The sequence below is a fragment of the Scatophagus argus genome, chromosome 8 (genome assembly GCF_020382885.2).
Source record: "Scatophagus argus isolate fScaArg1 chromosome 8, fScaArg1.pri, whole genome shotgun sequence".
Classification (NCBI taxonomy): domain Eukaryota; kingdom Metazoa; phylum Chordata; class Actinopteri; family Scatophagidae; genus Scatophagus; species Scatophagus argus.
The window spans coordinates 13,676,111-13,700,289 of record NC_058500.1 but is presented as its reverse complement, the minus strand read 5'-3'; the positions used below and the strand labels follow the sequence as shown (position 1 = coordinate 13,700,289).

The 24,179-nt window shown below is 40.9% G+C and overlaps 2 protein-coding genes across 5 annotated transcripts; both read left to right on the top strand.

Moving 5' to 3' along the window:
* The first annotated feature begins 758 nt into the window (after window positions 1-758).
* Window positions 759-5,020, top strand: asb8 (ankyrin repeat and SOCS box containing 8). 2 transcript variants are annotated; one of them, XM_046397420.1, is made up of 4 exons: window positions 759-1,021; window positions 1,858-2,058; window positions 2,152-2,256; window positions 2,590-5,020. In XM_046397420.1, exons 2-4 carry the CDS (start codon window positions 1,930-1,932, stop codon window positions 3,223-3,225), a joined length of 870 nt encoding a protein of 289 aa, XP_046253376.1. In that variant the 5' UTR covers window positions 759-1,021; window positions 1,858-1,929; the 3' UTR covers window positions 3,226-5,020. The 2 variants fall into 2 exon arrangements, with proteins under 2 accessions (XP_046253376.1, XP_046253374.1); XM_046397418.1 differs by having other exon boundaries at window positions 771-1,021; window positions 1,882-2,058.
* Window positions 5,021-6,862: 1,842 nt separating this feature from the next.
* Window positions 6,863-23,105, top strand: atf7a (activating transcription factor 7a). Of its 3 annotated transcripts, none has more exons than XM_046397015.1 (12): window positions 6,863-7,000; window positions 12,487-12,558; window positions 15,516-15,612; window positions 15,892-16,004; window positions 16,455-16,619; window positions 16,729-16,880; window positions 17,184-17,277; window positions 17,377-17,496; window positions 18,647-18,796; window positions 19,109-19,297; window positions 19,784-19,889; window positions 20,130-23,105. In XM_046397015.1, the coding sequence occupies exons 2-12, from the start codon at window positions 12,511-12,513 to the stop codon at window positions 20,360-20,362; spliced, it is 1,467 nt and encodes a 488-aa protein (XP_046252971.1). In that variant the 5' UTR covers window positions 6,863-7,000; window positions 12,487-12,510; the 3' UTR covers window positions 20,363-23,105. The 3 variants fall into 3 exon arrangements, with proteins under 3 accessions (XP_046252971.1, XP_046252972.1, XP_046252970.1); XM_046397016.1 differs by having other exon boundaries at window positions 6,910-7,008; XM_046397014.1 differs by lacking the exon at window positions 6,863-7,000 and having other exon boundaries at window positions 11,136-12,558.
* Window positions 23,106-24,179: the final 1,074 nt, after the last annotated feature.

Sequence of the window (24,179 nt, the reverse complement as noted above, 5' to 3'; positions counted from 1 at the left end):
ACTGCTGTTTGGCTGTTGATGTTTGGTTTACTCTCACATGAAACGGGAAAGCAGCAAAGCCTGACAGAAACTGGAGGCAAGAATTGTTTGGTATTTTTACTTGCAAATTTACTTGAATTTGAATTTAATTGAATAAATCCCAACCAAGATTGACAAATGTATTAGTCAACTGATAGTTGAATTTAATCAGCTCTAAATGTCAATACCCTCAGGTTCACGACAGATGCCAGTTCTAAAATGTTTTCTAAAATCAGCATGCAGAAGGATAATGAAACTCCTCATGTGGATTTGAATGATTAGTCTGTTTACCGAATATTGGTCTTCTACGTAATGAAATCATTCAACAAAGAAAATTCAGCTGTGTGATGTGTTTTTGTCTCACTTGTAATGAGTTGTTGCTTTTCTCTTTGACATGTTATTGTAGGCGGCATTCAACATCTTGGGCTATTGGTAAACTTGGTTCTTTTGTAAGCTATGAAATGATTTATCTGAAATAATTGCAGCCTCAGTATAATATTCTCCTTCAAGTTTACTTCAATATAACCTCATCTTCTGGGTTTTTGAATTTGAAAATCATGGAACGAATTGTCCAAACAGACAAACAAACAGTGACTCAAAATGTCACTGTTCGTGGGGAGTATTGTTGGCTGGGCTGTCCACCAGAGGACGTCTAATCCTCTGTTGGTACCTTAACATGGTCATGAGCCGAAGGCATTCATGGCATGCTGGCGGATGCCTGCGGTGCCGCCATACATTTCTATATCGGGAAAGTAAGTACATTTGGCAAGGACACGCCGTGCAGCCAGACATCGCGAAAGCCGCCATTCAGCAAAAATATCAATTTGTTTGAAGTTATCGCAGAATAACGTGACCGTGGGCCCAGTCGGGTTTAAATAAAGCGGACGGAGGCTCGAGACAGAGGGCGTGGCTGTGAGCGGTGACGTTCAGTGTTTATGTCAAGCCGAGCTGCAAACAGTCAGTACGGTAACCTGTCAGACCTTCAAACCGTGGACCGTAAACGGTATGTTCTCTCAGTAGAATTGGAAATTTATCGAGTGTTGATGTGAAGGGTATTTTAAAGTGCGATCACAAGTATTTGAAATAAATGTCATTTGGTATTTTCGCCAGCGAATGTCGATCCTTCTTCGCGTCTCGACGCTAGCGTTAGCTCGTTAGCAAGCTAACTTGGTGTCAGCTAGCAGCCGGTAAAGCAGCAGAGGATCATTTTCTCTGAAACAGCACGTCCGCGTCTACTCGGTAGTCAAGTAGCTCTTGTGATTTACATATTAAGTTGTTATTTTTAAAAGTTTTCACCTCGTGTGAAACGGGTGTAATTGTTACAGACTATCTTTTGTTGTGGAGCATGGTATTGCCAAGGCTAATGTAAAATGTCAGTGTCAGTCATATGTTTACGTTTGGTTAGCACACTTAGATCGCTGATAGGCTGCTCATAGCTTTCGGACGACGTCCATGTAGTACAAACAGTGCAAGCATACTTTGTCGAGATTACATTGTATTTCTTTCAATTAAATTAGCGTTATAGCGAACAAAGAAAATTGTTAAATTGTCGTGTTAATTTTGTTCATCTGGAAATTAAAGCTGCCGTGCTGGTAAGATTAAGATGAAGATTTCCTTTGTTGTCCCACAATGGGGAAATCGCAAAATCGTGATAGAATTCGTGCATTCATATGTTAAAGAAACAGACAGCATGTAACAATGAAATACTCACAATAGCCACTGTCTGAAGAGGGCTATTCAATCAAAAGGCCTAAAACCTCCTGGCAGACTATTTTTTACTTAGATTTATTCTGGTACATATCTTTAAGGTTCTGGGATACCTGTCATTGTATCTTACAGCTTTTAACTCCAACTATGTTTTAGTGTGCTCTTGTGTCACCCCTGCCCGGGTGCCATGGTCCTCAGTTACACATGAGCTCTACTATGTGGTACATCATGCAAAGCATTCAAAGTAAATACTCCTTGTCTGAGCGGCTCATCCGCACCATCGCAGCCATCCGCTCATTTCCACACGACAATGTGGAGGACCTCATTCGTAAGGTAGGCTGGCTCACCTAAAAGTCCATCTTCAAATAAATCCTGTCTCTTAGTGCCACCTCTTATATTGACATCTTTATCTCCTGTGTGCCTAAGGGAGCTGATGTGAACCGGATGCATGGCACACTTAAGCCCCTGCACTGTGCCTGTATGGTTGCCGATGCCGACTGTGTGGAGCTGCTGTTGGAAAAGGGGGCAGAGGTATGTCACGGATGACTTCTTGACACTGAGCCATTTCCCATAGCATACCATAAGATTTTAGATTAATTACCTATCACACTGAGCATGCAAGACATACTGTAGATAAAGACAGAACTGAAATTATGAAAAGATAAGAATTTGATTGTTTTTGTAGTAGTAAAAGTTGTAAAAGATACTGAAGAGTTTGACACCCAGCTCTTCAATATCAGAGTGTCACTGTCAGCACTTTGCACTTTCACAGCTTTTTCAGCCGTTTGCACAGTTGACATGTGGCTCTAAGTGTTGTTAACTGTTCAGTATAAGAGTGCATATGACATTACGTTTCCTGATCAGGTGAATGCTTTGGATGGGTATAATCGCACAGCACTGCACTATGCAGCAGAGAAGGATGAGAGCTGCGTGGAGCTGCTGTTAGAGTATGGGGCCCAGCCAAATGCCCTGGACGGCAACAAGGACACCCCACTTCACTGGGCCGCCTTCAAAGATAACCCAGAGTGTGTGAGGGCCCTGCTGGAGAGTGGAGCCTGTCCCAATGCCCGGGACTACAACAATGACACACCTTTGAGTTGGGCAGCAATGAAGGGCAACCTGGAGAGTGTCAAAGTGCTTTTAGACTATGGGGCCCAGGTCCATGTGACCAACCTGAAGGGCCAGACCCCTATTTCCCGACTGGTGGCCCTGCTGGCCCGGGGCTTGGGCACCGAACAGGAGGAGGAGTGCCTAGACCTGTTGTGCCGAGCAGCAGGGCGCTTTGAGATCCGACGGGCTGATGGCACCCTTCCCAGGGAGCTGAGTAAGGATCCCCAGCTGCTGGCGAGGCTAACCAGTATGGTGGCTCAGGCTCCCACGCTTCGTTCTCTCGCACGCTGTGCTGTCCGGCAGAGTCTTGGAGTCCAGTTTCTCCCCACTGCTGTAAAAGAGCTTCCTTTACCAGAGACTATCAAAGACTATCTACTGTTGAGAGACTGAGGTCATGAAACAACAAAGACAGCTCATCACACAGCATTTATTGGCACGGAATTGTCTTCATTCAAATATAGGATATTAACAGTGGCTGTCATTAATCAAACCTTCTTGCAGGTGAAGAGAGATTGGCGTCTCGGGAGAGTTTTCATTATCTACATCTATAGTTGTTTTTCCACTGCACATTACGACTTGAGTCAGTTCTACTTTTTTTTTTCTTTTTTCCGTTGTGTACCTGGTACTTTTTTGGTAAAACCTTGTTTTGAGTTTCCAAGCAAGCTGAACTGATGCTGAACTGATACTGAAAGGTGGTGTGGGCCCATTCTTATCTTCTGTTGTAAGAAAAGGAGCTCCTTTATGTGTACTAATGAGTGTGTGGTTGAGCAAGGGAGAAAAGGTTAGCAGTGACGTTGTCAGTTTAGCACAGTGAAAGCAGTGAAACAGTTTTGTCACTGAAATAAAGGCTGCGGCGTCACAGGACTAAAGTTAAGCTCCTGAGTGTTGTTTTCCAACCGCTGGAAAAATGAATGGGGTTTGGCACTGCTATGATGATCAGTTAAGATGTCTGTGGAAAACAAAGAAAGTAAAGTAGAGAGTAGAGTTGATTCAAACCATTCCCTGCAGTGGAAAAACGACACAAATGAGTCGTGCACATTTGTTAATTTGTCTAGTGTCAGTTGTAGGATGAGGATGGGACCGGGTCAGGTGGTTTCATAAGAACATCTAAAAATGATGCACTTTCTGGTAACTCAGACCTGGCCTGTTAAGAATAAGTCTTGGCTCAGCAGCTTTTTCTCGGCCTCAACTTTCATGCAGTACAGAAAAAAACTGCAACATCAGAGCTAGTCATTCGTCTGTTCACAAGGATCCAGTGCATCTTTTAAATTTTAAGCAGGCTTATTATGGATTTTTTTGTATGCAAAATTCACAATTTTGTATTGAATATTACATTTTAAAACTTAAATATAATAAAAAAAATGTCATCATCATTTGACACAGAGCATGAAGAATCTTATTAGATGGTAAAATGAGTATGCTCATGCTCATTGTAAGATTAGGTTTAAATGTAAGATAGGTTTATGAATGAGTGTAACGAGGCAGGCAGCCTAGTAGTTCTTTCAGAGGATGCCGTTCCTGATGTAGTGCTCTGGAACACATGTTATGTACTGAGTATGATAGTTGGAGCGGCCATTGACGTACCAGTGAACTCACAATGCAGTCAATTTTGAAATAGCAAGGAAAAAATAAAATTTAAAGAACAAACTTAATGGGAACAGTTTTATTTGCTGTGTAACAGCAGCTGAAGTGTGCAGATTATTATCATTGGTTCACATCTATTCCTCTTAAAATTTCATTGCTGGCCAAAGGGTTGTCAACATGCCTGCTGTCATTTACTATTTATGTGGGCTTTATTTTAGGGTGCAGTTGCCAAGGAGGAATACATTTTTTTGTTTGTTTTTACAATGGATGTTTTCAGTCTTAACAAAGTTCAAGTTTTCCACGGTGCTCCCTCGTTCAGAATGTTGCAGCATATGTTTAAAAATTACTTTATATTAAATTAATTGTTAAAATGTTAGAACCATTAAATTGCTTTTGTCTTCAAAAATTCACTAAATAAGCTTGCAAAAATGTATTTACGTTTGTTATGGTAGCTGTCTAAAATCTGTCCATTTCTGTGCTTGATTTTTGTTTGCTTGTTGTGCTGCTGTATGAAAAATAACCCCCTAGATCATGTTTTGTGTACACTGCAAAACTGCTTTTTTCTTGCCAACATAATGAAAGTAAATGCCTTTATATTCCACTGATTTTTCTATTTCCATTGTTCATTAAGTTTAAACTGTTATAATACAACTCACAATTTATAATTAAGATTAAGTTAAGTTAAGTTACTTAAAATCTCCATTGTAGTGTGCTATGCAACCCTACTGACGCATTCAGCTGCATCACATTCAAATTATTGGCCCAATTCAGATTGAGATGGTATTTACGTGGGTCTTCTTCACAGTACACATTCTGACAGCAAGAGTGGCATGTCTCAGTATGTCACAGCAAGCTAGCATGCTAGCAGCTAAATGGAATTGGTCCATTCAGTTTATTTTACTATTTACACCTGTACTTCTCCTATACCTTTTAATGCACAGCTATTGATTAGATTAACAAATGAGTTATCAAGGCCTAGTGTTTTTGGAATTGGAAGTTCACACACACCTGCAGAGAACGTGACAATGACATTTATGTCATTTACGGCAGCAGTAAGTACTCAGTGCTTAGTGAAGGAAAGGCTAGATTACAATTGAATTGTACTTGTGATAAGTGATGAGGATTGAATACAGCTGTCCTCACACGTTTGACTGAATCTCGGTCGTTAAAATGATAGGGCCAAAGGAGCTCACATATGGCAAACCACATCATAAGTTTACAGTAAAGACTGATACTTAAGAGCATTTCAAACCAATTTCAAATACCTCAGAAAAAATATACAAGTATGGACATTGAATAACAGTTAAACAGGACTTAAAGATTTATTTTGACGATGTGAAAAATGTATTAACTTGGCAAAAAATGGGTGACCTTCCAGGAGAGAAATCTGGCAAAACATTTAGATGGTCAAGAAATGGTTGATTGTTCTCTTCCAAGGATGTTTAACACGTTCACTTCCCAATTAATCCACTGGGGGTCTCTCTAGCCTTGTTTCTGAACTCACACTCATTGGCTAGTAAAACATCCTGTGAATGAGATGGTTAGTGTAATTTGAATATTGGTGGAGTATCGTGATTATACGTAACAGTTGCTGTGGATTACATCAGCTACTTTGTCTTTGATACATTATGGAATCTCAATGACACATGCACACACAATTTTACTTCAATTTTATTTTTACCGTGTGAACTAAGAATGCAACAATTGTTTTAGATGCTTAAGTATAAAAAGGCAAAAGTTGTTTTCCATGTAAGTCTGCATGAAATAAATGAAGTCAGGTGAATTTTGTTTGTATGGCCCATTGTTACAGGGCTTTAAAATCTATGTAGCATGTAATGGTCTCTTTCCAATTCGCCTATTCTCAGGCATCTTTAGAAACTCCTCAAAAACTCTCTTAAAAGGTAACCCAGGATGACAAAATTTGACAAAAATTATAGACATTAAAGAATTATGATAACAGGTGAGTCCTGAGCCACACAATCTCCTCAACACAAATGCATACTGCTCTTTAATGGCTTGTTATGCCCTAAAATAGAATAGAAAAAATGGCACACCAATTATGCTTCCATGTGGAGACGCACATTTTAAAGTTTTAAAGGACAACTTATACTTCGAGCGAACTTAGGAAAAAGTTCAATATCAGTATACAATATTTAAGTCACTGACAGTGATCACATTTTGTTATACTGTGCACACTATACACATAATAAAGATCTTTATTGTGTCTATGGTGTGCACTCAGTCACTTTTAGGGAAGACACATTTGAATGACCACAGTCAAAAATCTCACCCATTCATCCTTTAAACTGAGATAATGTTATCTTTGGGATCTTTACGGTGAACAATAGAAGCAGTTGTCTTGAACAATTTATTGTTATGTTCATAAAGACAAATGTACAAATGAAGAAATTATTAACGGTACTGAATAGATCATTAGAGATCTTACTAAAGGACATGAAAGGGAGCATTTTTGTCTGAACGTCAGGTTACACGTGAAATCTCGCGATGTTTCGACGTCAAGGGGAGTGTCAAATTCCAAGAGTGAGGAGAGGAGAGGGGAGCAAGAGAGAGGGACGCAAGGGTGAGTTTGTAAACACTTAATTACCCTTTAAATTCACCTTAGATATGTCGACTACACTAAACTATGCGAAAGTAGAGTTCGGCGCGCCAGTTTCCTGTGTTTGTTATTGTTAAAAGTACACGTCTACTTAATTGTCAAAACTGTTGTAGCAGCTACAACGTTTCATTCGGACCCACTGTCTCGCTTTGCACTTAAGTGTCAGTCCGCTAACCAACTAACTGCTAGAAATTTTTTTTGCTCGTGTGGTTTTGACTGTCCTTAAAGCCTTTCAAACACACCCGTTCACTTCGGATGTAGGTAAATTAGTGCAAATATCTGTTTGTTGTCATCTCTGAAACTGGTAGTAGCACTGTTATTACTCGTTTTGAATGCGCACTCGGCCTGTTGGTAACGCTAGCCCACGCCAGCTAGCCATTAGTTTTTCGTGGATACAAAAAGTTGACTTCAGGTTTTTAACCAATAAGATTTAGCTAGCCGATGTTATTGACAGGGTCCAAAGCTTTGCCAGTGTCAGATGCTGTTGAGTGACGTGCCTATAGCCAATTGCTGAAAAGAATAGGCGGTCTTGTTACGGGAAAAGGCAGGGCTAAGTATACCCGAACGTCGTCAGACGGTAATGGGGGCAAAAAAAAAGACAAACTTTTTCAGTCAGCGTTGTCTGAAAGAAGGAACTAAAGTTTGCAGAACTCTGCGTTTTTCGTGTGACACTGACCTTTACTGAATGCCCGAAACCTAACGCAAAATATTTGCCTCTCTGTTTTTTGGCGGTAGAATATGCTGTAATGATAATCTGGGTTTGCATGAAGCGCCTCTAAAGATCTCGGTCTCAAGTAATAATGATATCCATAGTATTGCTATTTGAGCTGTTGGACGCCCCAGGATCCGCATCCCCGTGCATGTCAACACCTTCATTAGGAATGTAGGTCATGTTTTTGGCTGAGTTGTACCTCATTCCATCACACAGAGTTACACCAGAGAAAACTGCACCAGATCAAACATCGTGACCGCTTCTGAGTAATGATAAAGAAAAAATTATTCAGCGTAAATATTATTTGCTTTCACTTAAACATCACAGTTCACACGTGGTGAATAAATTTAGTGTTTCAAAAAATATGTGTTGAGCATGTAAGCTTTTATATATACGTTTCTGGCTTTGGCTGAGATGTAAGTGAATGCGAGTCTGTCCATTTTATCCTTGGTTTGTTTTAGTGCTCTTGAGGGTTAAATGATGTAGCACAAGTTCTTGTGTAGGGTTTTTTTAATTTGTTGCAATAGAACCAAAACCTCACGGCAAATGCTTATGAAAGATGTTAACCACAAATGAAATCAGCACAGTGTTACTGATTTAATTTTAGAAAAATGCCCTGGGTCTGTCCTGTATTGTCTGATAGCTCAGCATGGATTTAGCTTTTAGGCCTTGTTAGTTGTGCAGACATGGATATAGGATTTCATTTGTTCCATTGACCAAGTCACGAGTTCACTTTGCTTACATGAATACATATTAACTATTGCACACACCCAACTACAGCCAAGAGATCTCACATTTACAGGACATCACCTGTGATCCAGCAAAATATCCGCAATCCATCAACTGATCGGTCACTGACTGCATATTTCTTTCTTTCTTTTCCTTGTCCTTTCGTCCTTTCTTTGTTTTCACTCCCCCCCCAAGCACACACACACACACACACACATTTTTTATTTTTGTGGGGTCTCCCCTACCCTCTGGCAATTCAAGCCTGAGATTCCAGAGTCATGGCTGCAGCGCGAGCTATTAATACAGTTTGTTTAGTCAGTTTCCTAGCAGGCTGCATCAAACACTGGGTGTCTGTGGCTGATTATAGCTAGGACTTGTTCCCCTACACCTGCTGACTCGGAGAAATCCAAGTTAACGGTGGGACTTTGGCAGCAGCTCAGTGAGAGGGACAGGAATTAGGGCACTTTGAGTGCTTCGATGTCACCTTGGATGAAAGCAGGCGAAAATAGTTGGACTTGATATCCATGCCTGTAATGAATATGAGTGATGGTGTATCAGGACTAATGTAACTAACAGCCTGATTTATTGTCTCTCACAGAGTTGAGGTCTGCACGGTGCAGTGTATTTTACAGCGCACAGTAAAACTTTAGGCTGTCGAGTCATTAATTAGTTTATTCTCAGTGAGCCATATCTGACAATCAAGGCAGCAAATTAACGGTGCCTTTTGTCTCTGTACACATGTGAATCTGGCAGAGGATTATAGAGACTAATGCGCTTTTTGAAGATGTCATTTAGTATAGATTGTCTGTTTTAATCAGGTGAAGATATTAGTTGGGGCAGTGATGAAAACAAATGGCATTTTCCACCGCTGCCATGTGAAATTTATGATGGAAATTCCACATTTCATGTAGGTGCCAGCCGGCAAAGCTAATGTCTTGCATGTCTTTCGTGAGATGTAAACTCTGAAATCTGTTCCCACTGCTCACACCAGATGTGTCTATTTCCCCACACAGTCCACACCCCCGGTGTAACGAGCTAGAAGGAGTATCTCGTTTGCAGAGACATCTCTGCCCAAATAGACTTAGTGGATTGCAATCACTTTGTGAGGGCCCTGGCACCAACCTGTTGCCTTTCTCCAGAACATGGGAGGTCTGCTTGATCCGCCCTCTCATCTGCGCAGAGAGGGACAGGGTTTTTACTTGCAAACACGATGCAGACCCCTTTTCTCAGGAAGACATGTAGTTGAGAGACACAACGGGTAGGTCTGTTACAGGCTCGGCGTCATTGGAGAGTGTTGTATTCCAGCTTCGGTAATCATGTGTTGGCTCAGGGGCAGCTGTCCTCGGCAGAGATGGAAGGAGGAGGGAGGAAAATATACTGACTTCAACACTGGGAAAACTTTCAGACATTTATGCCTCGCCAACATAATGAATAATATGTCCCATTGAATAATGTTAGACTACATGCTCAATCCATATAATAGGTGCAGCAGAGGTTAATGTGCTCAGGTACTCAATAATATTACTATACTAATCCAACTAGTTTTCCAGTTTGTGAAATAGCTGTACATATATAGCACGTTGGATAGTTCATCTGCAGATATTTTTAAATGAGTGTGATTAAACAAGCTTTACTAACAAGTCAAAACAGCGCAGATGTACGGAGGCTGTCACTTCATTGTCATAGTCAAAGCAGTTGTATTTGCAGCAGGGTCCTCGATGCATGTTGGTAATCGCTGTACTGTCAGTGGGTCACTGTTGCGTAAGAGCTACCAGACGTCACTTTGGGCCAGTTGACAGAGCTAAAACATTAATGTCCCTATTCCATCGCCACCCCTCCAATTCCCTGATTTAAATTCATTTATATTTCATTTCTATATTTATTTTTCTGAACTTTCCAGTTTGTCTTCATATGGAGTGTTGTTCAGCCGTGCAGAGCGGTGCAGGGTGGGGTGGTTTTGTGGACTTGGGGATTGAGTTGACATGAAAGGTGGGGTTGGGGTTTGTGAGCAGTTATTCTCCCCTGTGGAGACTCCAGGCACAGCAGGAGGAGCAACCAAACAAAAGCATGTGCAAATGTAATCCTAGGTAGTACTGTTACAGGTGACGAGATGGTTGTAGAATATTGTTTGTAGTCCAGGCGAAAGCTTTGGCGTTGTGTCCTATGTGTACATATGTGCCTCTGTTTTTACGGCATTACCAAATGTTTTTGCACACCAATATTATCATATTATTCTATTACTGGGGCTGGACAATGAAATGAATTTGACAGTTGGTAAAATGTCTGCCTAAATTTACTGTTATTGCAGTTTGAAGTAAATAAATCATGTGAATTCTATATAAATAAAATGAGAAGAGCTACAACAGTCAGTCATATCTCACCAGCACTTCAGCCAACCTGTTATTCCAGTGTCCATCCCTGGGGCCTCTTTTATAAAATGAATCTTAAGTATGACTTGAGTAGAAAAAGACCAGTAAGGAGTTATTTGTTCTAGTGACAATTTGTGGAAATGAACCCATCTCTATACAAAGTCTAGGCTTGACATAAATGATTTTCCTGCTGGTTATGTAGGGACACTGCCGTTTTGGACACAAGTGAATTATCAATTAAAGGTGATTATTTAAAGATATTATTTATTTTTAATGTTGCTCCCCCTACCAAGTTAACTGCAGCGGCAGCCCACTGCTGAGCTGTATGCTTGGCTTTGTTCATCAACCCATTATTTAGTCCACCAGATTAATATGTGTTGCCTGGCTTCAGGCTTCTCTACCATTGCTGTCATGTCTTCTTCCAAAAGGTCTGATTGTCTCTTTTGGCTCATGGCTGCTCTTCACTAAACCCTCATTTGTGCTGACATTATGTAAGGGGAAATTTACAGCATTAGTTGATTTGAGATTTATAGGTAACAGGTGTATATGTAAGCTACAAGTGGTAAGCCTTGTTAGTGGGAGCCTGCAAAGTTAAGTGAGCAAAGTTTTTTCTTCTCAGCATCTTTTATGAATCCAGTGTAGCCCACTGTAGGAAAAGATCTTTAGACTAAGTTCAAGTATAAATGTGAGGAAGTTTTTGCAAGAGGCCCCAGATGTCCAGTATCTGAAACTGGTCATACTGTAATCAATGGGACAAACATTGCAGAAGTGAGGCAACATGAAAAATGAGCTATTGTATACTGATGAATTTGAAAGTAAATTGATAAATCGATCATGTTAACGTTAGATTTTTATTCTAGTATAGATTTTAGATGATCGTCCCAATGCTATTATAGGTGCACTGTTAATATGTACTATTAATTTTATAAATATTCAAGACTTTCATTGTGTTTGGCATCCAGCTAACAAAGATAGATGTGTTGAGACACATTAGTATGACACTTACATAATAATATAACTTAGTATACTCAAAAATGTGATGATAAAGTTAAAAGGTTATCTTTTCCTGGATTTAAGCTGAGGTGAAGTGGAACAGCTGTAGGGTCTGTGTGAATGTGCCCATTTCAAGATATTTGCTATGGATTCACATGGGAGTTCTCAGAACGTGGATGGAGATCACTGAAACAAAGATTGTTCACAGAGAGAAACAGCTGAGAGGGAGAGAGAGAGAGAGCTTGATTGAGGGGTACAAGAAGGTAAAAAAGGTTGGGGAGGTGCTTGAGAGGGGAGGAAAGGGAGTGGTAATGAGAGAAGGAGGGACTGGAAGTGAGGGAAAATGATACAGAAGCAGAGGGAGATGTCCCTGTGTAAACGGTAGCTGTCGTTCTCTCTTGAAAGTGGCTCCCCATTGGCTAACCAGAATCCCCCCTGTGCGAAGGAAGTATCACCAGGGAAACTTTGTCTCGCTGCCTCTGTGCATGTTTTCCTCCTTGCCAGGGTTATTTTTAAATAGCATTCGGCTTCCTGCTCAGACTAAAGACTACAAGCCACAGCATCCCTGCTTTGTTGTTTTCAGGATTTGCCAGTTCACAAATCAAGAAAAAGCCGCAGCAATGTTCTCCTCTTCTCCTCACCCACAGTTACATTGCAAGCTTTTTGCAAAAATGGGGGACGACCGACCTTTCGTGTGCAATGCTCCTGGCTGTGGACAGGTAAGTCTTCTCTCTTCACGTCATCTGTTTCAGGTGTGTATATTGTATGGTATTTTTGCACTTGTATAAGTATTCAAAAGCAGTTGACTGCTTTACTTAAAATTGGCAGTAAAATAAACTGAAGGTGAAAGCTGAAAGCTTCATATGTACAAAGACAGAAAAGAATTCTCATTCCCAGATTGAGATAACTGTCTGTGATTTAAACAAAACTCTTAATCACCACTCACCACCAATAGCATTCTCACTAGCATGCTGTCTTGGGAGACAATGCTGTCTCCTTTGTCAATGACTCATTGGAAGCTCCAGTGAGTAATCAGTGCACAGTTATTGTTTCAACCTGTCACTGTTGACTTCTAGCGCCTGCAGACACAGGTTTGAGCCACAGCAATGACTCAGCTGAGTGCCAATAGTGCACTCACATGCAAGTAACGTGGTGTGTTGTTGGGGCTTGGTCTGATATCACAGCAAATTAAAAGAAGCATTCTAGGACTCGTGATTATTTAACACAGGAAATATCATGTCTGATGTGCTCAGTTAGCTGCCTGACGCTGTGTTCAGCTGGCTGTGATAGAGCTACTGATGGATTTTCTCTCCTGGGGTCTGGAGGAAGAAAGTGTTTATGTGGTTAAGAAACATTTGTGATTCATAAGCCCTCTTGCGTTCTGTGATCAGAAGCAATCTGTTGTACATGGGAGATGTGGTTTGAATAACAGGCAAGTAAGGCAGTTAAACACATGTGTGTTGGATAAATAAATGATGATTTGTTTGTTCGTTTTCCTCTCAGAACATTATGGACAGCCAGGGACCCCTTCTCTGAACATTTTAACTTGACTTCGACATGTTTCTGTGATGTAAATACTCTACATATTTCATTTGTAGATTTCATTATTAATTGAGTTTCCAGGCAACATTATCACAGGGAATCTTTTAAAGGTAAAGTGACGCTGATGACAGTCATTCGCGCTCGTTTATCTCTGTTGTGGTCTCTCCTTGAGCTCCATTATGTTCATGAGATAGCATTAGTCGTTTTTGCGTGCACTGTTTGGTGCTGAGCAGGTAGAACACTGTGGATTTACCAGATTTTCTGTTTGTTTATTTCTTTATCTAAATCCGTTTATTTTATCAGATTTTTTTTCACAGAAAAAATTATATGTACTGCAAGTGGAGTCTGTGTGGATGAAAGTAGTGGGACCAAACCAGAACTTTGAATTTGTGGGACAAAAAACTGAAACAATGAGAGACACAAAAGCTCTCCATAGAGCAGAGAGAAACTGCAGAGTTGAATGATAGTTCTTTGTAGTTTGTCACTGTGAGCGACCGCTTTCACATTGCACACAGTCCACTGGTGGTGTAAAAATATTGATTGTTTATTTTCAGTTAGTGCAGCTTTACATGTTAAACATAAGCAGTCGAACAAGAATGTTACCTAAATGGAATCCATTCTAAAATAGGCAAAACTTTTAATTAAATCAGGAACTGTCTGATCACAGAAAAGGCAAACTACTCATCGAAATTGGCCATTCGTCTGACATTTGTTTGAAAACTTTTGGTTCTTGACAATTTTCAGCACTTGAGGTTCAGTACCCAATGTTACTTATTAACTTAGACATGCATTTATATATCTTTTTCATTACATTTATTTGCGTATGTTTAGACAGGAAACATCCTTTACGTTTCAAGTGCTTTATGTCCAAATGACGCGTAACTGCTGCCTTTTACAAGCAACAGTTGTCTACCAGGAAAGTCTGAATCATGCCCATAATAGAAAGAGAATGATTGACTCCTGGCTTTGCTCAGGGTTTTCCTTTAACCAAGTTAACAACAACAACAACAACAGCCCCCCAGCATATGATGCCCAGTAGTTACAGTGTGGGGAGGGGTAATCCTAGCTGCCAGTATCTCATACAGAGAGATTAGTTGGAGATAGTTTCCTCTGCATGCTCCAGCCGCCTCGTTCAGAGGAAAGAGACAAATCAGACATGCAGTTGAATTGGTGATGCTGCCTGGTAGGGCTAAAAATAAGCCCCCTGACACTTGACTGTGTTTCCACTTCACTCTCTCACGACTGAGCCCGCAACTGCAAGGCAGCGCCCCAAAATAGGCTGTAGCGAATGGTGAATAGGCTGGGGCCTGAGCCGAGATTATTCCTCCTCCGCCTCTGACTGATTCACCTCGCCACTTCTCCAAAGAAGAAGTGCCGTGTCTCAGACGATGGCTGTTGATGCTCTCTCCTCAGGGGTTCGATGTGCCCCAGTGCTGGACCTTCTGTAATGTCCACTGTGGATGCCCGATAGGAAATAACACAATATAAGCTATTGTAGAGCTTTACTGAGAAACTGTTTTTCGGCTTCCTTATGTTTTACACATTGACTAGTTTGATAACAACCTGTTCTGTTCATTAAAAAGATTTTACACTTGCATTTACAGCATCTGTTCTGGTGTGTCAGCTCATTTGCTTTGGGTAATTTTTTTCTGCCAGCTGGTTTTTAAGCTTTTTTTTAAATCTTTTGACATTTTCAGACACGACTCATTTCTTACACTTCTGTGCTGTTGAAATCATTTCAGCCCTTATCCGTCCATCCATCCATTTTCTATACCGCTTTATCCGTCAGGGTCGCGGGGGAGCTGGAGCCTATCCCAGCTGACTACGGGCGAGCGGCGGGGTACACCCTGGACTGGTCGCCAGTCAATCGCATCAGCCCTTATCCATACAAGATTATTGTTGTTTGTGTTGAGATACTTGAGCACATGTCCTGTGGCTATACAGGACATATAAGACACAAGGAATTGTAAACCACAGATACAATTTTCTTTATGGCTTCTCACATAATGTGTACAGTATACATCTCCAAGATAAAATCTCTCTGATTATTGCAATAAGATATCAAGTAGACAATTGCATGCAGGCTACTTCATATAATGTACTTCTTTTTTCTTTTTTTGTTTACTTCTTCCAGCGGTTTACCAATGAGGACCACTTGGCTGTACATAAACACAAGCATGAGATGACACTGAAATTTGGACCAGCCAGAACGGACTCTGTCATAATTGCAGGTACTGTCAGTACATGTGAAACACGGGGGCAGCTTCACCCTTCCTCGCATATCCCCTCCCAGCATTCAGAGGAAGTCTCTTAAGGATTCCTCAGCATTGCATCAATGTGTTCCAACACTGATCTCTCTTTTAGTTCCATTTTGTTCTCACAGTCTCAGGAAAAGCTGCTCCAAAGACATTGATTACACGGGTTCCTATATTCAGTGCTAAGTGTGATCTAATTGCGGAAGCATCCTTTGAATACTTTGTGAATATTTTTGTGCATTTCCCTTTCGACAGACCAGACACCTACTCCCACCCGCTTCCTAAAGAACTGCGAGGAGGTTGGTCTGTTCAATGAGCTGGCCAGCTCTTTCGAACAAGATGAGGATGACAAGAGAGCAAAGAACTCTGTAAGAAAGGCTTGGGTTTGTTCATTTCCTCTGTGAATATGTCTGTGTGTGTGCGGGAGTGTGTATGGCTTTGCGAATCATAATGCAAAGACATCAGTGGAATTTTGTGCTAAGATAAATAAATTTTACTTCCTCGTTTTTTTTGCCACAAATGTTGATGAAGTTAAAAATTATTATTTGCAGAAATTCCTGCCTTGTGCACTTTGTCTGTGTGTCGCTGTAAGACCATTGTAACAGCTCATTAAGATGAATTTATTTAAATGGCCCAGTGTGTCTTGCGCTTCAAACAGTATTTCGTAAACTGTGCTGTGGCTGTGGTTGTTTGGTTTGTTTCATAAATGCTATAAATACCCACTTCCATTTTCTTTTCAGTTTATTGTAGTCTATGTTCTCTTTTTTTGTAATAAGTAGTGTGAACCATCTTTCTCTCACTGTCTCTGTCTTTCTCAGCTTCCTGCACCCAACTCTGTTGCTTTGGACATGAGCCTGCAGACAACATCAGACGTGAAGGTGAAAAAAGAGGCGCCTGTAGAGGTCGACTCATCGCCACCAGAAAGCCCTGAATCTCTCTCTGGAAGGTCAGACAACAGCAGGGAGCCTCTACTTAAAGGAAAGGTAGGACAGAAGTGAGAGAGGTATTGCCTGTCATGTTGAACCCTTCGTGTCTTCATTTTGAATAACTGAAAGCAACATTTTTAACTGTTTTGTGAAACTTAACTCCTAGGACACACCACCCAGGAGTTCAGCCCCCACCCCGACTATTGTGCGTCCAGGTTCCCTCCCACTACACTTGGGCTTTGATGCCCTTCAGCCCACCATGCCTTCACCCACCTCTGTCATCACACAGGCACCACCTTCCAATCGTACAAGTCTGGGGTGAGAGTCAACATCCTTCTACTTTACTTCTGCTGAACATCTTTAACTGAGTCTTTTAAGAAGCTTTAAAGCTCTTTAAAAACACGTTATGTTGATCCTGTCTGATGCTATCTGATTCGTTTTTGTGGCTGCTTGAGCAGGTTTATAATCACAGTTAGGACTGGCTGTGGCGTAAATTTTATAGGTTTTAAGTGGATATTTTTTTTCCCTAAATGGTGATAGTTGCTAAATGATAGAAACTTAAGAGTTCATACAAATGTGTCTGAACCTTCTGTTCCTGCTGTCCCTCCGTTGTCCGTCTAGTTCGCCAACCAGCCACTACCCCATGATGATGCTTCCCTCAGGTCAGGCAGTGCCTGTGCTCCCCGGTCCAGTGCAGATGCCCTCTGTCATTAATGTAAGGCAGACCCACAGCTTTAAATTCATTTTTTTCTTGTTCAGAATGTGGCTCAGTTTGTTAATACACATATGTTTGTGTGTCTTATCTGGTCTCCAGTTGGCCCGACCCATGTGCATGGTACCGAACATTCCTGGGATCCCCGGTCCTCCTCTGGGAGGTAGCAGCAGTGGCTCAAACTCCCCCTCTGGCTACAGCATCCACTCAGAGGCCAAGATGGTCAGCCCTAGATTAGCTCTCTATTTATCTCTTTTATTTGTTCTTTTTGTCTCCATCTTCACCCTCCAGCCTTCCCCTGCGCTGCGATTAGTTTGTACATCATATGACTTTATACTGCAGTTACTTGTTAATTTAACTCTTACAACACAACAACACAATTAGTATGCAAAGTTCACAAAGAGATCTAAGGATCCAATATTTCATCTGTATTTTAAATGAAACTGAGATAGTGTAGTCATTTATGGTATACACAGAGCTTCCGCGCAGTAGATTACTTACATAGACTTGTTCATGTCAGGGTGTTTTGTTGTTGGGCAGAATGTAGAGCAGCATTTTGGACCCTTACTTAACACTGTCATTCATCTTATCAGTAATATGTGTAAAGCTGAACAGCATCAACTAAATCATGTGAAAATGATTCTAGGAAGGTGTAAATTTAGTAGGCTCGCGTCAAATACGAAAGGCCTCCAGTGCTGAACTCTGTACAGAAGGGTTGAATCAGGAAAGGGTGTCACATATAAATGCACTGTTGAAAACAAGCTAGAACTGTGTGACGGTGTCAGGTCAGCATGGTCGAAGATCTCTGCCGAATAGGAGCACCTTAAATTCACAACTTGGAGAGTTCAGGTTTGTCCTGAGGCAAAGGATGTGCTTATTTAATTATGCAGTGAAAACATCAAAGATCTAACAGAAAAGAGCTAATGTAAAATGTGCACGCTGAGCAGCCTGACAGAAAATGGCAGGACAAACCTTTGCCACTAGATATAAATCAGCTTTCATCACGCAATGCATCCCGTACATACTTAGGTTGTACTGAAGATTAGTAACTGAGCTTGAGCTCAAGTTGTTGTTGCTGATACTGCAAATGAATTGAGAGATTAATGTGGAGTCAACTCAGTACAGTCTCGACTGATAGGCCTTGTTCTGATGCTGTGGTGATGTTATTAATGATAATATTAATATTAATATGAATAAACGAGACTCAAACAAACTGAAGCGCTGTTGCTTTTGAGTCTGACCTGCTGTGTTGTTTGCTTTATCGTGTTTAGATCTTTCCTACAATTGCAAAGCATTTTCCTTTTTTCCCTTTTTGCCTTACACACATTATTCTGTTGCTTTGCACTAATGTCATACCTTAATTCTCCTGTAGCGCCTGAAGGCTGCGCTGTCACAGCAGAGCCCCTCTGGACATAATATGGGGGTCATGGGCATGGGCAGCAGCCCCATGGTACCTCAGAGGGCAGAGCAGAGCCAGCTGCTCGTCCAGCAGCCAGATGCTCCATCACCTGCACAACCTCAGGTACGCTGTGTGGTCAGACCTGAATGTAACACGATTTCACTTAAATTTGAAAAATTGGAAAAATGGCCAAACGTAACTGAGCCAAACCATGTTTAATATATCACATGTCACCTGTTTCACTTATAGAAAACTGGGATTGTACTAACCATAGTGAGATGACTATAGTGTGCTCTGACTGAAATAATGAAACTATGACTCACACTTCCCTTATCTCTCTCTCTCTCTCTCTCTCTCTCTCTCTCTCTTTTTCTTCCGCTCCCCTCCCCTCCCCCGTCTGTTTCCTTCTAACCCTTTCCCCTGTTCTCCCTCCAGGTATCTCCAGCGCAGCCTACAGGTGGGCGTCGGCGGCGGACGCTAGACGATGACCCAGATGAGCGAAGGCAGCGCTTCCTCGAGAGGAATCGGGCCGCGGCATCGCGCTGCAGACAGAAACGCAAGCTGTGGGTCAGTTCCCTAGAGAAGAAGGCTGAGGAGCTCTGCACCCTGAACGTCTCACTGTCGGTGAGTGGGCTTGGAGTGGGTGGACAGGGGAAATGTGTCCTGTGTACATGTGTGGATAGTCACACTGACTGTGCCCAGTTTAGAGGCTTTCAACTAGTTGAAGAAGTTTGTGAGGTGTTTTCCAGATAAGCACAGTTTCAGTTTTATTTTAGAAAGGGTTTACAGGACTTGTAACCGTCGAACTCATTGCGACTTGTTTCACATCTTTTTTGTGTTATGTGTTGTTTTGAGGTTATTTTTATTTTTTGCACCTCATGAGCACTTTTTCCACCGCCAGCTGTACTGTAGTGTCGCCAGACTGTTTCACCCCCAAGAGCCTTTCTAAGCTCAAAAACATAACAAAATCAAATAATGAAAAACAGTTTGGAAGGTCCCCCTGGTTTGACTCATATAGCGATTCTTCTTTTTGCTGTGATATATGTCTAACTGTGATGTGAACTCTATGAATTATTTAAAAGTATACTTCCTTACTTCACTATCCTTCAGAACGAAGTGTCTCTGCTGCGGAACGAGGTGGCTCATTTGAAGCAGCTACTGCTGGCCCACAAGGACTGTCCTGTGACCACCCTCCAGAAGAAGAATGCCTACTTAGGTAAACCTTTTTGGAGTTATGCCATGTTGCTTACCTTGTAGCGACTTATGTTTCTTTTCTCGCTCATAATCATTTGGGATAGAATTGAAATACTGTTGTACAAGTGCTAAACAATAAAGATGGTGTGGAAGCTTTTCAGTAAGACTGGTGAAAAGTGTGTTCAAGGTTAAAAGTGAAACACTTTTGCAAGTTTCGGTATAAGTCTATATTTGTTCATCTTGTTTTGTTTTTCCTGTGTAGCTGCAGAAGAGAGCATGAAAGACACCTCAGAGCCCACAGGTTCCCCTGCCCCGGTGATCCAGCACAGTTCTTTGGCACCCAGCCCCTCTGCGGGGCAAAACGGCCTTAGTTCAAGGGCAGCAGCTGAGGCCATGGCTATGTCTGTGCTGGCAGGAATGGGCCAGCAGCAGAGGGCTGAGAGTGGACCCTCTCACATTATCATGGCTGCACAATCTCAATCTGCTGCCAGATGATGAGCGATGCCACCACGGCCCAGAATTGGCTCACAGTCGTCAACCGGGGGTAAAGAAGAGCAGTGGACGCCCCCAAATTTCTTATCTTCCCCTTCCCTCTTCGTAGTGGTCCGCTGCTCTCTCTGACCCTCTTGTAGAGCCATCGTGCTGTGGCCTGGAGCTCAGCAGCAGCCTTCTGGGAATGGACCGAGACTTTTCAGAGAGCTTCCTGTTCACTTTGCCATAGACTACAGGGGCTGGACTCCAACCTCCCATCTTCGTTTCCCCTCTGTGCTTCCCTGCTACATCTCTCCTCACCCTCAGTCAAAATGACTCCTCACTGGACTGTAGGACTGCATAGCTCTGAGTGTACTGCCATTATCGAATTCCCATGTGGACACCCACCACACATGTGCACAGTTTCTCACACGCAGGTGTTGCATAAATGTTCTTGATCAAATCAGATATCACACAGGGCTTTACACTGTTTTCAGCAGGGAATAGTGCCTCGTGCTCCTCGACTTTTTAGCCATGCACACACCCACACATGCCATTATAGCACACGTCCTTATACATCCTTGGCGCTAAAGATGCAGTAGTTGTCTAGATGTCAGTCAGTGACTCAGATCTCAATATTTACGCAAAAAGTTCTGTGAGTGGTTCTTCCTTTTGGTGAGCTCAAAATGGACCCAAAAACCTTACCTCATTTACACCCATTATGATAAAACTGATTAACTGTGTGTGTGATTGGCTCTGTGTGTGTATATATTTATGTACAACATAGCAGTCTGCCTACTCCTGATCTTATATGTTAATAGCTGGATTGTTAGCATGTTTCTATTAGGGTTTTATGTTCTCAATACATTATGTGCAGCTATGGTTTTTTTTTTATTTAATTGGCACATCCTCCCCAATTTGTCCACAGAACCCAAACACATTGAATGGACCTTGTGTCACCTTTAAATGAGTTCGTTTCAGCAAAAGCTTATTCTGACCACAAGGGAATTTGGTTTCTCCCTCCTCCTCACTTTCCTCTAAAATAGGCAGTTCTGTTGTTTATTGGCTTGTAAGTGGATGCCTTTTTCATTTTATGTGAACCTATTCTAGTGACTGTGTTTCTCTGTGTGGGCTCTGGACTCACTGTAACTGTTATTTTCACACTTCTCAGGATGGTTGCACATCCTTGCTGCTCGATGGAAGTGTGACGAACCCCTTAGTCCCTTTGCTCTTTACCAAACCTTACCCAAGCCATAATGACAACAGATCAGATCTCTGAGTCTCCAAAGACCACCTGGTGGGCACTTGTTCTGGCACAGGAAGTAAATGACCTGACTGTTTTGTTTTGTTTTGTGATTCAAAGGTCACAGTGACACAATCGACAGTATATCACTGCTTATTACTTGCACTTGCTTGTTACAGTCTCACCATGTTTGATAATTTTGCCTTAAGATCACATTGGTGCCTCCGATATCCCCACTTAAATGTACACAGATTCACTCATGGGAAGAACAATGGGGTCTTGGAAAAATATATTTCTCTTTCAGCAAATAACAGCCAATACTTTCAGTATTGCTGATTGATTGAATCATTAGTTTCTTGTCGGTCGCATGAAATTTTACAACCCTCGTCTGTCATCTGGTGGAGAGACACAGCAAAGACATCTTCACAGGAAAAAGTCAAGATGTCTTGTGACTGTTTCTGAAAGGCTCCGATTTCTTAAGAAATCCCACCAAAAATATTTTAACAAGATAACAGTGTATTTTCACACAAATATCTGTCATTTGTTTTTGTTTTTCCTGTATATTTTTCCGCCTCTTTTGCCCAATATGATTATGTATGTACAAGATGTGATGTTTCAGAAACAAGGTATCTGTCCACTGACACAAGGGCATGTCTTTATGCACTAAAATAATGCAGGTTTATTGTTGCTTTGCCTTTCTGTTCATTTTAAAATTTTGCAGTTCCCTTAGTCCTTCTCGGAAATACCAGATCCGTTTTTAGAAGATATGTATTTTCTGTTATCTGTACTGTATACCTGAATGGGAATTTTCCCAGCAGTTTTAATGCCTTTCACTTCTGACTGAACCTTTTGTCCTACAGTCCCAGTGCCGACCCCGACATTTTGTTGTACTTCGGAGCTGGCACTATATTTGGCTGGCAGTCCCTTATAGACGATTGTTCATATGAAATGAAAATTCATACTATATTTAGCTTTCATGTTTTCATGTAATTCATGTCATTGGCACCTTTTCTGTCATTTCTTATTTTCTCTTGTGTGCTATTTTCAGCACTACACAACCTTTTGTCATAACGCTTCTGATTGTAATGATAAGTATAGAAACTGATTTCTTTAACACACAGATTTATTTTTTATTTTTTCGTTTTCTCTGCAGAAAATGTCATTAGTCCTTTTTCAGAAAGAGATTCCCTTTTGTTATATCCTTGAAGATGAATTTGGTAATGTCTTTTGACTGGCCTTATCTAACTTATTTTTTTTAATTGGACAACTAATAATCGACATTATGATCTCCGGCATAATACTGTTACCAAGAATTGTTGTGGAAAAAAAGCAGTTGAAAAATGCAACAAAGTGAAAGTTGCACTTAGTGTTTTAATGGTTTTTCACACTCCCGTTGTTGGACTGATGATTTCAAAGATTGTCCTTGTACTGTACATATCTGTACTATATGAATATATTTACTTTTCCATGCATGTCCAAGTGGATTACTATGCTGCAGTTTTAATTAAAGAAACTACATCTTAATGAACATGTATTTAATTTTTGTTTGTTAGTTTTCATCTCACATTCCCAGTATGACAAAAAAAAATGTTTTTGTAAATTTGCTGAACAGCTGGAGACTTGAAGTTGGTTGGTGCTTGGTAAAATCCAGCGTGAACGGCAGCATATTCGGACATGAGAGAATATACTGTGTGTAAGGACACTGTGCTGTCTGCTTTGTTCACAGTCAGTCTGTAGCCAGTGTTCTCGCTCCCTTCAGTCAGTTGCTAATAACTATGTAGAGAGGAGCAAAATTAACTAATTGTGGACTCTGGTTCCTGTACTTGAGTAGTTTATTGACCTACTTTTAAAGTACGTTTTAAAACGTTTAAAACATATAATATATATATATATAAACACATATTATAAATATATATATATATATATATATATATATATTTTTCCAATTCTTAATATTTTTAAATTTGGCTACTTTTGGATTAGAAACAGATATGTGACTCCATATCTAGAATTTCATTTCTGGTGTTGAGGAGAAAGGCTTTGAAAAAGTGTTTTGACCTTCATGTCAGGAAACAACGTTTATAGATTGTATAATTGAACATTAAACTTTACTGAATTCTTTAGTTATTTTGAGTTTTCACATTAAAGTATCCTTTGTTTGGTGTGATTTTCTAAGAGGCTGGACTTGTGACCTCAGTATTTCTAAAATCCTTGTGGCCCTGCTGTTACATTGATGTTTTTGTACTGCACTTGACCGATTTTGGAAAGACAAAAAGTGACAGTAGTCTGAAATTACACTGTTAGGTTTGCTTTGAAGCTTGTTCTCCTTGAAGGACAATATCCATGTTTCTCATAAGGAAAACATGATCGTAACTTTTTGAAAGCGGCCCTTAATTGCAGAGAGAGCGGTTGGAAGGATATATTTATTTTTTATAATTGTTACAGTCAGGATGCCATATTGGCTTTTAGGTGACCGTGAGTAACTCACTCAAAGCAGTGTTCTGAATTTGTAGCAATTTTCAGTAAAAGTGCTGTTTTCTTACATGAATTTAGGTACAATTTAAAGCAAAGTACTTCACCTCCATTTGGATCAGGGCC